This window comes from Ahaetulla prasina, chromosome 10, assembly GCF_028640845.1.
Source record: "Ahaetulla prasina isolate Xishuangbanna chromosome 10, ASM2864084v1, whole genome shotgun sequence".
In the NCBI taxonomy this organism is placed as follows: Eukaryota; Metazoa; Chordata; class Lepidosauria; order Squamata; family Colubridae; genus Ahaetulla; species Ahaetulla prasina.
The window spans coordinates 27,204,032-27,216,781 of NC_080548.1; the positions used below are offsets into that span (position 1 = coordinate 27,204,032).

The 12,750-nt window shown below is 44.3% G+C and overlaps 1 protein-coding gene across 2 annotated transcripts; it reads left to right on the top strand.

Moving 5' to 3' along the window:
* Positions 1 to 201: 201 nt before the first annotated feature.
* LOC131204157 (C3a anaphylatoxin chemotactic receptor-like) lies at positions 202 to 11,390 on the top strand. Of its 2 annotated transcripts, XM_058195055.1 has the most exons (3): positions 202 to 664; positions 3,848 to 5,399; positions 10,870 to 11,390. In XM_058195055.1, exon 2 carries the CDS (start codon positions 3,879 to 3,881, stop codon positions 4,938 to 4,940), a length of 1,062 nt encoding a protein of 353 aa, XP_058051038.1. In that variant the 5' UTR covers positions 202 to 664; positions 3,848 to 3,878; the 3' UTR covers positions 4,941 to 5,399; positions 10,870 to 11,390. The 2 variants fall into 2 exon arrangements, with proteins under 2 accessions (XP_058051038.1, XP_058051037.1); XM_058195054.1 differs by lacking the exon at positions 202 to 664 and having other exon boundaries at positions 3,303 to 5,399.
* The last annotated feature ends 1,360 nt before the right edge of the window (positions 11,391 to 12,750 follow it).

Sequence of the window (12,750 nt, forward strand, 5' to 3'; positions counted from 1 at the left end):
TTCCCACCCCACTCCAGGGGAAGGATACTGCAGAATCCCCATTTCCTCCCAATCAGCTGGGACTCGGGAGGCAGAGAATAGATGGGTGTGGGGCCAGTCAGAATTTTTACTACCGGTTCTCCAAACTACTCAAAATTTCTGCTACTGGTTCTCCAGAACTGGTCAGAACCTGCTGAAACCCACATCCAGTTGTATGTCAAGGACTACCTGTATATAAGGTTTTACCATATTGTATGAATCCAATTGCTTCAACTTACTTGAGAAAGGCAATTGTCACCCAACACCATGTCATTTATGAAATCTCCTGCTGGTTTAGACCGCTGGCCAGGTGCCTACAACACAATCACCGCAGACCATGTGCTGTGGTATTTGCCAAGTCAAGTCGCTCTTTGGAAATATAGCACAAGAAGTCAAGCAAAGATCCTGAAGGCCAGCAAATTTTTGTGGCTTTTGAGGAACTCAGAGACTTCTCAAGAAAAAAGAAAAAAAACCCAACCACGTGGACTGTCCTTTATTTATATTCCGTATAAACCAACTTTATTGGTTCAAAGGAGAGTAGCATAGCTGTTAGCAGAGGAGATCAGCCGCAGCTGAATAATCCTAGTTTCCTGTAAAAAGAAGTTCAACAAAAGAGAAGAAAAGTGATTCCTGTAGCTTCAAACAGGTAATTCTGACCCAGGATGTCTCATCTTCTTCTAATTGGGGTTGGGTTTAGTTCAAAGTTCTATTTCACCAAAATAGCCCTATCATGTCTGGATATTCGTTTCTGGATACTTTAGACTGTCAGTCTTTAAGAAATGGATTCTCCCTAGCAACCTCGTTCCAGTTTTATCTCTAGTGGTTCCTAGGATTCTTACATCCAGCTTAGACATGTTTTTTCTTGGATTTGAGCATAGCTTGAGTATTCCTGGATTAATTTTTCCTAAGGAACCGGACGGTCACTTGTCTGAAATGGTTTTAAGATCTCCTGCTTGAGCAGGTAGCTGGGCTAGAAGACCTGCAAGGTTCTTTCCAGCTCTATTCTGATTCTGGAGTTTGATGTTAGAAAAATCCCTGTGATTTCTTGTGGGCCATTTCCATTCAAGAAGGACTTGAAGTATTTAGAATTAGGAACGGAAAAGTGGGATAACCTGCAGAAGTTGGAGAAACTTAGATCAATCAAAATATTTTCCATCCTTCCATATCTTGGGCCAGACTATTTTTTAAAAGAATGTCTTGATGGGTCAAAGCATCAGAGCAAAGGCTGGATGATTGGTCCAATGGTGAGAAAGTATAGGAACAAATGCCTAAAATCATATACATCATTGGATGCTTCAGCTGGGCTCCAGGATCATTTAGTTCAACCTCGACCTTATGCAGTCATGCAAGAAATTTGCTATTCCAGAATTCCTAATGACCATCCAATCTCTGACTTGAAAGCTTTACAGATTAACAGAGTGGGAAGGGACCTTGTAGGGCATCTAGTCCAGGGGTCTCCAACCTTGGCAACTTTAAGACTTGTGGACTTCAACTCCCAGAATTCTCCCAGCAAAGCTGGCTGAGGAATTCTGGGAATTGAAGTCCACAAGTCTTAAAGTTGCCAAGGTTGGAGACCTCTGATCTAATCCAAACCCCCTAACCAGTAGATGACCCTACACCATTTCTGACAAATGGCTTCTTGAAAGCCTCCAGTGATGAAGCTCCCACAACTTCTGAAGGCAACTTCTGTTCCATTGGTTGATTGTTCTCACTGTCAGGAAATTTCTCCTTATTTCCAGATTAAATCTCTCCTTATTCAGTTTCCATCCATTATTCTTGTCTGGCCTTCATGTGGCTTGGAAAATAGCTTGAACCCCCTCCTCTCTGTGGCAGCCCCTCAAATATTGGAACGCTGCTATCATGTCTCCCCTAGTCCTTCTCTTCACTAGACTAGCCAGGCCCAGTTCCTGCAGCCATTCATTGTATGTTTTAGCCTCCAGTCCCCTAATCATCTTAGTTGCTCTTCTCGGCACTCTTTCTAGAGTCTCAACATCCTTTTTTACAGCGTAGTGACCAAAACTAGATGCAGATGCTTTGATTTAGGAGAACTGGTGGTTTTTCCAAGCAGCCAGTTCTACCATCAGCAAAAATATAACCCCCTCTGTAAAACACAGAAGTATTTTGAGTGATTTAAAGAGGAGTAACCCCACATTCTTCCTTTCTTCTTTTAGCAAGGTTTGGTTATTTGCCCCCTCCCCCAGTTCATATGGGGAGAGGAGGGGGTGATTTGGGGTAGAGAAGAAGGCAACCTGGACACTTCTAAGTATCAGCGGTGAAATCCAATTTTTTTATTATTTATTTATTTATTATTTTTATTATTTTTTTACTATCAGTTCTGTGGATGTGGCTTGCTGGGCATGGTGTGGCCGGGGGAAGAATACTGCAAAATCCCCATTCCCTCCCCACTCCTGGGGGAAGGATATTGCAAAATCCCCATTCCCACCCCACTCCAGGGGAAGAATACTGCAAAATCCCCATTCCCTCCCCACTCCTGGGGGAAGGATATTGCAAAATCCCCATTCCCACCCCACTCCAGGGGAAGGATACTGCAAAATCCCCATTCCCTCCCCACTCCTGGGGGAGGGATATTGCAAAATCCCCATTCCCACCCCACTCCAAGGGAAGGATACTGCAAAATCCCCATTCCCACCTCACTCTGGGGCCAGCCAGAGGTGGTATTTGCCGGTTCTCCGAACTACTCAAAATTTCCGCTGCTGGTTCTCCGAACTACTCAAATTTCTGCTACCGGTTCTTCGAACTACTCAAAATTTCCACTACCGATTCTCCAGAACCTGCTGGATTTCACCCCTGCTAAGTATGAGAAATGAACTTCCATTTAAAACTGGTTCAGTTCAGAAAGAAACTGAGCTGTTTCTAAACGCATTAAAGGAAGTAGATTTGTTTGTTTCCAAGTAAATACAACACGGGTCGGTTAAAGTTCACTTATCATAGAAGGGGTGGGAATGTGTTGGAATTCCACCCTCTAATGATGGACCATGGGAATTAAAATCCAGCCAATTTGGGAACATCACATCAGGAAATCTTGGAGAAAAGAGCATGTGTTTTCTTTATATCAGGGGTCTCCAACCTTGGCAACTTTAAGCCTGGAGGACTTCAACTCTCAGAATTCCTCAGCCAGCTTTGCTTTATTTATTATTTATTTATTTGCTTCCAATAAATTGGACCCAAATTATTGGGGGCAATAGGCTGACTCTGTAAACTGCTTAGAGAGGGCTGTAAAGCACCGTTGTTATGTCCTACTCCTCCTCTGACGGCCGGGTCGGGGAAGTCCGTATCAAGCGTGGCTGCAAAGCCTCTGCAGCTTTGCCAAAGTTCTGTCAGAGTTCTCAGGGCAGGCAGGAGACCAGGATGTGACTTTAGCAATCCAAGTTAGACTTTGCCTGACTCAAAGAATGCCAGAAAGCAGATCCTTTATATAGGCCATGGGGTGTGGCTCCATGACTCAGCACTTATCCAGGCCTGCCCCTCCCTTCCTTTTGTTGACGTCGCCTCTCCACTCTCCGGAAGCGTGGGTCCCTCCAGCCTCCAGCTGCCGGTAATTCCAGCTCGTGACTGGCTTCACACTCCCCAGGCTCACATGCTGTGGGGGAGGGGCCCAGCTGCTCCGTTTGTCCGGGCATGGTGCCAGGACTGGGGGCTGGAGACATGCCAGGACATTCTTCTGCATTATCAGTGTCCGGCAGGAGACGAGAGGGGCCCGGCTGTGGGGGGGGGGAGCGAGCGAGGCACAACAACCGTGAAGCGGTATATAAGTCTGAATGCTTATTGCTATTCTCCCTTTTCCTGATTTTTTTCATTTAATTTTTAGGCCGCCTTCTCCGCAACGTCCCAATTGCATCATGAATGCTAGTTCTACTGCTTTGTGGCTTCCCAATGCATCCTTGCCATCACCCTTGGAAACCGCTTCTGATCTAAATAGGTTCAGAGACATTCTTAAAATCATCTTCTACACGGTTATTTTTCTCCTTGGTTCCTTCGGCAATGGAATCGTGATCTGGATCACGGCCCGCCAAGTTTCACGGACCATCAGCTGTGTCTGGTTCTTCAACCTAGCTCTGGCTGACTTCCTCTTCTCCGTGAGTCGTATAGCGCCTCTTGTAGCGGTGAAGGAAGGTTGGGCCTTTGGGAGCTTTGTGTGCAAAGCCAACGGCTTCATCAAGTACCTCAACATGTTCTGCAGCGAGTTTCTTTTAGCCTCAATCAGTATGGACCGGGCTGCTTGTATCGCCTACCCGTTATGGGCCAGAAAACACCGGAACATCCACTTGGTATGGCTTGCAGCCGTCGGAGCTTGGCTCATGGCCATCGTCACAAGTATCCCTTTCTACTTTTACCGTAAAGTGGACACGAAGAACAACCGAACCAAATGCTTGGTGATCCTAAAGGGAGAAGAACCAGGAGTACAAGTGACCATCTACATGTTGAGGCTGATATGTGGGTTCTTGGCCCCCTTCACCATCATTGTGGTCTGCTACGGCATCATTGTCGTGGTCCTGAGGAGACGTCAGACCTCCCTCCACTCAAAGAAGTCCTTCAAAGTCATATTGGCCCTGGTAGTCACCTTCTTTGTCTGTTGGTTGCCCTATCACATCACCCAGCTCCTTAAATTGCTAGGAGCGAATGGCCCAACCTTCTCGTTTATTACTCTTGGTGCGGCCTTCCTGGCCTACCTCAACAGTTGTGCAAATCCATTCCTTTACTTCTTCATGAGCGTGGACTTCCACAAAAAGTTGAGCCTCTATAATATCATCAGGGCACTCAAGGGAACCTTACTGGAAGAGAACAGCCCCCTCATTAGAAAATCCACTAGTAGCCATAAAGGTTCATTTTTTATGAGCGAGCAGGCAATATCCACAGAAATCACTCAGTTGCCCTGTGGAAACTCAACCAGTGAAATTTGAATTTGTGCGCTTCAGTTGTTGTTACTTTTCCCAGACCCAAGCCACAATTTTGGACGTGTTGAAGTTTTAAAGGTTTGTAGGTGGAAAGGGCCGACAGAAAGCAGCCTTTTTCCTCATAATGAGCTGTGAAATTGCTTTAATTGTTTTGCATTAGTTATACAGGGTATAGGAACTCTGGGCATCCATGTTACTCATATCTGAAAGGTTGATTTCTTTCAGGCACTTATTCAGAGGTGGGATTCAAATATTTTAGCAACCGGTTCTCTGCCTGGCTGCTGGGTGGGTAGTTCTGGGAGTTGAAGTCCACAATTCTTAAAGTTGACAAGGGTGGGAACTTTGTGGCTGCAAGGTTATATTCAGTTGTGCTATTTATTGTTGATAATTGTTAGAAAATAGGAAATTGCTCCAGCAAAAATCTGATGAGAAGCTTGGGTGTGCAGAAGCTATTTCTGATTTTAGGTGTTGGAAGAAATATCCATCTGGGTTCAGTTCCAAGTGGGGACAAAGACACTGGAAACATGGAGGCTGCTTGGAAAGATGGTTTAATGGTGGTCAGGATCACATGGCTTGAGTTCCTGAGCAGAAAAGGGGCTGAGATCCTGTGTGCTCCCTGGTTTTATGATTTTTCTGAGCTTTGACCTTTCTGGGGCACAGGAAGAGTATCCTGATTGGTTGTCAGACTCCCAGGGGGTGGGGGTCTTAGCTAGCCTTGCTGGCTGTCTCTCAAGCTTGCTTGAGCCTTGCCATGTGGTGAGTTTCAGTTGTATTGTGTTGCAAATCATGGGGGGATTGAGTGAGCTTGGTTGAAGCCTTAATTGCCCATTGACAAAGGTGGGGAGAATGAGTGAGCTTAGCTGAGGCTTTTAATGGCCCATTGACAAAGGTGGGGGAGTCAGGAAGTTGCAGGAGCTCCTTTGTCTTTAAAATATGTTTCTCCATTTCTCATCCAGGAAGGTATAATATTCTGCTTTTAAAATATTTCCTAGAATATTTCATTCTTCTAGGAGGGGTGGGTGCTAAATTCCTACAATCCCTACTTTTTTTTTTCAAAACGTGAGTTTTGAAACATGCTCTTGGCAAAATTAAAATTGATCAAATCAGTGGGTGCTTTTAATTTTCCTGATGCAAAGGAAGCCATTGATAGAGACAACAGAAAAAAAAAGATTCCTTCAGTGGCTCCCAAAAGCTTTCAACCATGAAGGTCTAGCAGCCAGGGGAAAAGTTCTGGTAAGAATTTTACAGTATCCAATTTTTTTATGCCAATTAATTTCAGCTGTTAGATATCACTTTCTGAGAGCTTCCAGTCAGGTCAAGCAAGCACACATCCCAAAAGTTTCACAGCCATGGTTTTCCTTTAAATTACAGGCTGCTCATTTCCAAGGGTTGGTTACGGAACCTGCCCTAGCTCTTACTTTAGTCTATCCAAGATTTTTTCAGTCCAAATTGAGGTTAATCAGTGTGCAATCCAGGCTTTTTCCTTTCTTCTTTTAAAAAAATTACACAATGAGCCCTGGGACTTCTACTCATGAGACCACCAGTGCAACATATCTTGCTTTACTGGGCAACTGGGCAGCACCATTTGTGAGTCATAGTCAGGGCTTGGGTTTTGGATATCACTTTTTCTGCTATCTCTTCAAGAGAGGAATTGCCTGAGGGGATGCCTCCCCATGGAATTAGCAGGAGATCTGACTCCTTGGGCTTTTAGTGCCACAGAGCAAAATCAACCTAAAAGTCTTGTGTGGAGGTAAGTGAAGGAATAGACTAATTCTGAATGGTGTGTCTCTCTGTGTGTGCCTGTGTATGCAGCTACTTTTACAATACAGGCAATACAAACATTTTGGACATATTTCCTCCCACCAGACAAAAATCTCTGTTCAGAACTTGCTGTGGTAGCCACTCAAATACAATCCTTACATGAGTACTTTAGACTGATTACAATGTAAATGAGACAAGACGGAAAACCTTACAATGAATTTCCACCCTTCCCCATAGTCTTTCCAGTTGTCTTCTGGGAATCGAAGAGTCTTTTAGTCTTTACTTATACATCTCAGGGTCCTTTCTTTCATGTCTGCTGGGTAGCATGCTTGTTGGTCAGTCAGGCTTGGAAGGTCTGCTCCAATCTGGTTGCTGTGATGACTTTCAGTGGGGGCTGGATTCAAACTCAATTCCTGACTCCAACAAATGGAAGGTCTCCTCTGGGGGCAGCATCTGGAACCATGTGCTCTGCTTCCACAGTTGCAGAGTCATCTTTTCAGGGCTGAAAGACATTAGAACAGAATCTCCTCCCCACTTTTGTGGGTAATTTTCTCAGGAAAGGCATTGTAACAGGATTAAAGGGGGTAGATATCTTGCAGGCAGAGTTTGAAAAGATACAACACATCAACATTGCAGCCACTAAAAGATAATGCAGTTTCAACAAAATGCAGTTTCAACAACTGATGAGAAAGAAAAAACTGGATTCACATGCTTCAGGAACAGGTAAAATCATTTAAACACACAGTAAATGCAAGACTGAATTTTTTTTCTCTTGTAAGTGAACTTAAAACGTTTCCTCATAAACTTATCTTGTAAGTGAACTTAAAATGTTTCTTTATAAACTTGAGTTGTTACTTTAAGATAAAGAGGAGAAAAACAGAAATAGGATGAAAAGTCCTTTTACTATTTTGTTGGCCACAAAGACAGGAAAAAGGCTCTTTCTTTTTCTCTCTCTCTTTCCCTATTTTATTGCTTCCTTTTCGCTGTCACAGGCCTTCAGGAACTTCTTCTTCCGGCAAAGCCAGAAAGCTTACCTGAAGGCCTCCTCAGTCAATAAACAGAGCTCCAGATCATTCCAGAGGGCTGTTATCGGCTACAGAGGCCTTCAGGGAAGCCTTGCCGGCTGCAGAAGAAATGAGCCTGTTCCTAATGCACGCATGAGAAGAACTGCCAGAAGGCAAAAGCAGCAAAGAGGACGACACGGGAGTAGGGTCAAGAGATGATTGGCCCCTCCCATAAGGCTTAAAGACCAGCAAAGGCATATGGGCTCTTTGCCCGAAAACAATGTTGATAGCTTTGTCTTGTTGTATTTGTTTCGTATCGGTGTCTTCTGAATTTTTGCCAGGAAAGGCCTTTGGCAGTTTGCCTAATTGGACCAAGGTTGGTGATAGGACCGAGGAATTTGTGTTGGGAGGAATTTGCTTTAATTTAGTTGGACTATGCTGAGAATGAAGTAATTCTCAGCTGTTTTAATAAAGTTTGTTTGTTTTTAGTGACTGAGTTTCCTACTACCTACTTGGGCCTGGCTCACAATACCCTGGCTTAATTTTTACCCATGCACCCTGAAGTTGACGGTGTCTTAATTAGGGCTTATTTTTGGGGTAAGGCTTATATTGGGCGCACGTGTAAGAATCAAGCTAGGACTTACTGTCTGAATAGGTCATATTTTCAGGGAAATGGTATGGAAAAAAGAAGAGGATTCTCCCCCAGCTGTCTCTCACCTCAACATTAGAACATAAGTGGGATCCTGTATGTACAGGCAGTCCTCGACTTACAACCGTTCACTTAGTGACCAAAGTTACAACAGCTTTGGGAAAAAAGTGATTTATAACCATTTTTCACACTTACAACTATTGCAACACCGCCATGGTCCCGTGATCGAAATTCAGATGCTTGGCAACTGGCCAGTACTTATGACAGTTGAAGTGTCCCCAGGGTCACATGATTACATTTGCGACCTTCTGACAAACAAGTGCCAATGAGGAGATGAGTCAAGGACAGGGGTCTCCAACCTTGGTCCCTTTAAGACTTGTGGACTTCAACTCAGGGGCCTCTGTGGCTCAGACTGCAGCTGCCTGCAATTACTGCAGGTTCTAGTCCCACCAGGTCCAAGGTTGACTCAGCCTTCCATCCTTTATAAGGTAGGTAAAATGAGGACCCAGATTGTTGGGGGCAATAAGTTGACTTTGTATATAAATATACAAATAGAATGAAGACTATTGCTAACATAGTGTAAGCCGCCCTGAGTCTTCGGAGAAGGGCAGGATATAAATGTAAATAATAATAATTTAAAAAAAAACTCACAGAGTCCCTCAGCCAGCAAAGCTGGCTGAGGAACTCTGGGAGTTGAAGTCCACAAGTCTTAAAGGGACCAAGGTTGGAGACCCCTGGTCAAGGAGATTCCCTTAGCAACCGTGTTACTAATCTAACAGCGGTGATTCACTTAGCAAGGAAGGCCATAAAAGGGGGCAAGGCCCACTTAACTGTCTTGCTTAACAACAAAAATTTTGCACTCGGTTGTGGTCATAAGTCGAGGAGGTCATTGTCTTTCTTTCAATGACCACAAGATGGTGGGCATGGCTCTACAACCATTTTTATCCTTGTATAAATGAGCCCTCAGGAACAATGAAGGCAGGGGTGAAATGCTACCAGTTCGCACCGGTTCCAGTGAACTGGTAGTAAAAAAACCGCTACCGGTTCGTCTGAACTGGTGTTTCCAACAATCAGCTGTGGCGTGCGATTTATATTCGCTAGAAAGCAGAAAATCCTGCTTTCCAGCAAATCGAAATCGCGCGGCACAGCTATTCCCCCTCCCTCGTTCTTCTGCTTACCTTGTTAAGCCTTCTTTCTCCACGAGAAGCGCACATTTGGTACACACTACACATGCGCGCGCAGCGAACCGGTGGCAATCCGCGGAGGATTTTACCACTGAATGAGGGCTTCTTAAAATATTGTCTTTTTAGACAGGAATAAACCGAGTCTGTTTTCACCTGAAGGATTTATACAATAAATACATGGGTTTTTTTGTACATGCCTTCCCTTTTAACAGTGTCCCCAGGTTTTTAAAGAAAAGAACCCAAAACACGTAATAAATATAAAGAGATCTATACAGCATGGGGGAGTGGGGGGAGAAGTTCTCCCTTCCGATCGAGGAAAGCGGCACTTCCGATCAAAGTGTCCTACAGAACTCTCAAGAACATTTTCCATCAGCCAACTGACTTACGCCATTGCAAAAAAAATAAAAATAAAATCCCCTCTACTTTCCAGACAAGTCTCGTGTTTTCTTTTGAGTTAAGGGCATCTTCCAGAGAAATTGCAGATTCTGAATTCTCTGGAATAAGATTGCATATCTTTTTATGCAACTGGCTGGAATCCATGCCAAATAGCCTGCTATTCCAAAATGCTGTTTTCTCCAGAAATTGCGTGATCGGAAACGTCTTCCGAGCTGGGTCCATAAAACATCCAATCTATCCATCATCTTCAAGTATCAACAGTTGCAGCTCTGGGTACTGAACAAGCCCTATATGGTAGTTAGACTCCAACAAGCATTAAAGCATCCAAGTTCGGCTGCTGGATCCCCTTGGTGGTCAATTTTCCCTTAGAAGGAGATACCCCAGTAAAACCTTGGGAGAGAAAGGCTATTTCCCGCCAACTGAGGAGTTAAAAGAGTCCATTTCGTCGGAAAACCTGGTCAGTATCACATGGCTTGAGTTCCTGAACAGAAAAGGGCTGAGATCCTGTGTGCTCCTGGTTTTATGCTTTTTCTGAGCTTTGACCTTTCTGGGGCACAGGAAGAGTATCCTGATTGGTTGTCAGACTCCCAGGGGGTGGGGGTCTTAGCTAGCCTTGCTGGCTGTCTCTCAAGCTTGCTTGAGCCTTGCCATGTGGTGAGTTTCAGTTGTATTGTGTTGCAAATCATGGGGGGATTGAGTGAGCTTGGTTGAAGCCTTAATTGCCCATTGACAAAGGTGGGGAGAATGAGTGAGCTTAGCTGAGGCTTTTAATGGCCCATTGACAAAGGTGGGGGGGAGTCAGGAAGTTGCAGGGAGCTCCTTTGTCTTTAAAATATGTTTCTCCATTTCTCATCCAGGAAGGTATAATATTCTGCTTTTTAAAATATTTCCTAGAATATTTCATTCTTCTAGGAGGGGGGTAGGTGCTAAATTCCTACAAGGTGTGCTGGGATTGTTGGGATGTTTTGCAGTAAATCTGTCATTTCACTCCACCATACAAACACACTCTTAAATGCATGTTGCAAAAGAGACTTAACCAACTGTTGTAAAATCAGCTGTTTAGATAACGCAATATCTGTCAAGAGTTTGACCGATGCGCTCTTAAGGATTCTGCAATGAACTTTCTCAACTTAGCGAACTTCAGAGGAAGGCTCTTCACCTTTGATTCACCTTTTCCAAGCTCAGTCTCACTTAGCAACAGAAATGCTGGGTTCAATTGTGGCCGTAGGTTGAGGACTATATGTACCTGGAAGGGACCGTCAGCTTTGAAAGAACGGCACCACACCTCCCAATTCAATATTATTTCCTAGGCTTGCTTGCTCTGTGTTTCCTTTAGTTTGAAATGTGTATGTTTTTTAACTCTTATGCTGTGATTTATATTTTTATATTTTTGTACTACTCTGGGCTCTGTGGAGGAATATAGATTTGTTACTATAACAACTAGACAACCTGTGACTGGTTGGCTTATCATATCAGATATATTTTCCTTACCTAAGGAGAGAAAGAATGACCACATTATGGGCAAAAAAAAGCAGGGAGTGCAAGACATCCTGCTGGCTTCCCGCTGGCTTCCCCAGTGACTTTCTTTGTAGGAAGCTGACAGGGAGCGTGGGAAATTATGATTGTGGCTTACCACAGTGGCACAGTGCAACAGTTCTCAACCTTGTCTTCACCATGGACCCCCTTTAAATACCTTTCGTGGCCACGGACCATGGCCACGGAGCCCCCAAGTTTTAACTCAAGACTTAAAAGCACTAGATTGCACCGAGCCTTGACGGACCCCGTGATGACATCACAGCCCCTTCCCAACAGTCCGTGGAGCACAGGTTGAGAATCATGGAGCACTGAAGCAGCCACAGTTTGCCAAATTTCAATCCCACAGGAGTTATGGCTCCCAGATTTTAGATGCGTCTGTAAGGTAGCCCATTTGAGGCACGTTGATCCACAAATTGTTGCCTTGTGATACTCGCCCAAGTGAAGGTTACAAACAGACACAAGAGTTTTAAGTGTATATAGAAGTACCGTGGTTCCCTTCTACATCTCACATAGAAGTGTTTCCCTGTAAATAAGACCCTGTCATATATATATACAAATATATATATATATATATATTTGTTTTCTGAGGTTTTCGCGGGTGTTTGTATGTAGGTATTTGGTTATTCAGGTTTTCTCCCGTAAAATTGGAAGTGTCTTATGACATTTATCAAGTCTCATTCGTCATCTTCAGGCTTCAGCTATATATATATAGCCTCCTTTTCGCTGTCACAGGCCTTCAGGAACTTCTTCTTCCGGCAAAGCCAGAAAGCTTACCTGAAGGCCTCCTCAGTCAATAAACAGGGCTCCAGATCATACCACAGGGCTGTTATCGGCTACAGAGGCCTTCAGGGAAGCCTTGCCGCTGCAGAAGAAATGAGCCTGTCCCTAATGCACGCATGAGAAGAACCGCCAGAAGGCAAAGGCAGCAAAGAGGACGACACGGGAGTAGGGCCAAGAGATGATTGGCCCCTCCCATAAGGCTTAAAGACCAGCAAAGGCATATGGGCTCTTTGCCCGAAAACAATGTTGATAGCTTTGTCTTGTTGTATTTGTTTAGATCGGTGTCTTCTGAATTTTGCCAGGAAAGGCCTTTGGCAGTTTGCCTAATTGGACCAAGGTTGGTGATAGGACCGAGGAATTTGTGTTGGGAGGAATTTGCTTTAATTTGTTGAAGACAGTAACTTGGTCCTTAACACCAATAAGACCAAGGAGCTTATAGTGGACTATAGAAGGAATAGATCCACCATCCAGCCCTTGCTTATCAATGGAGACCAAGCGGAGCAAGT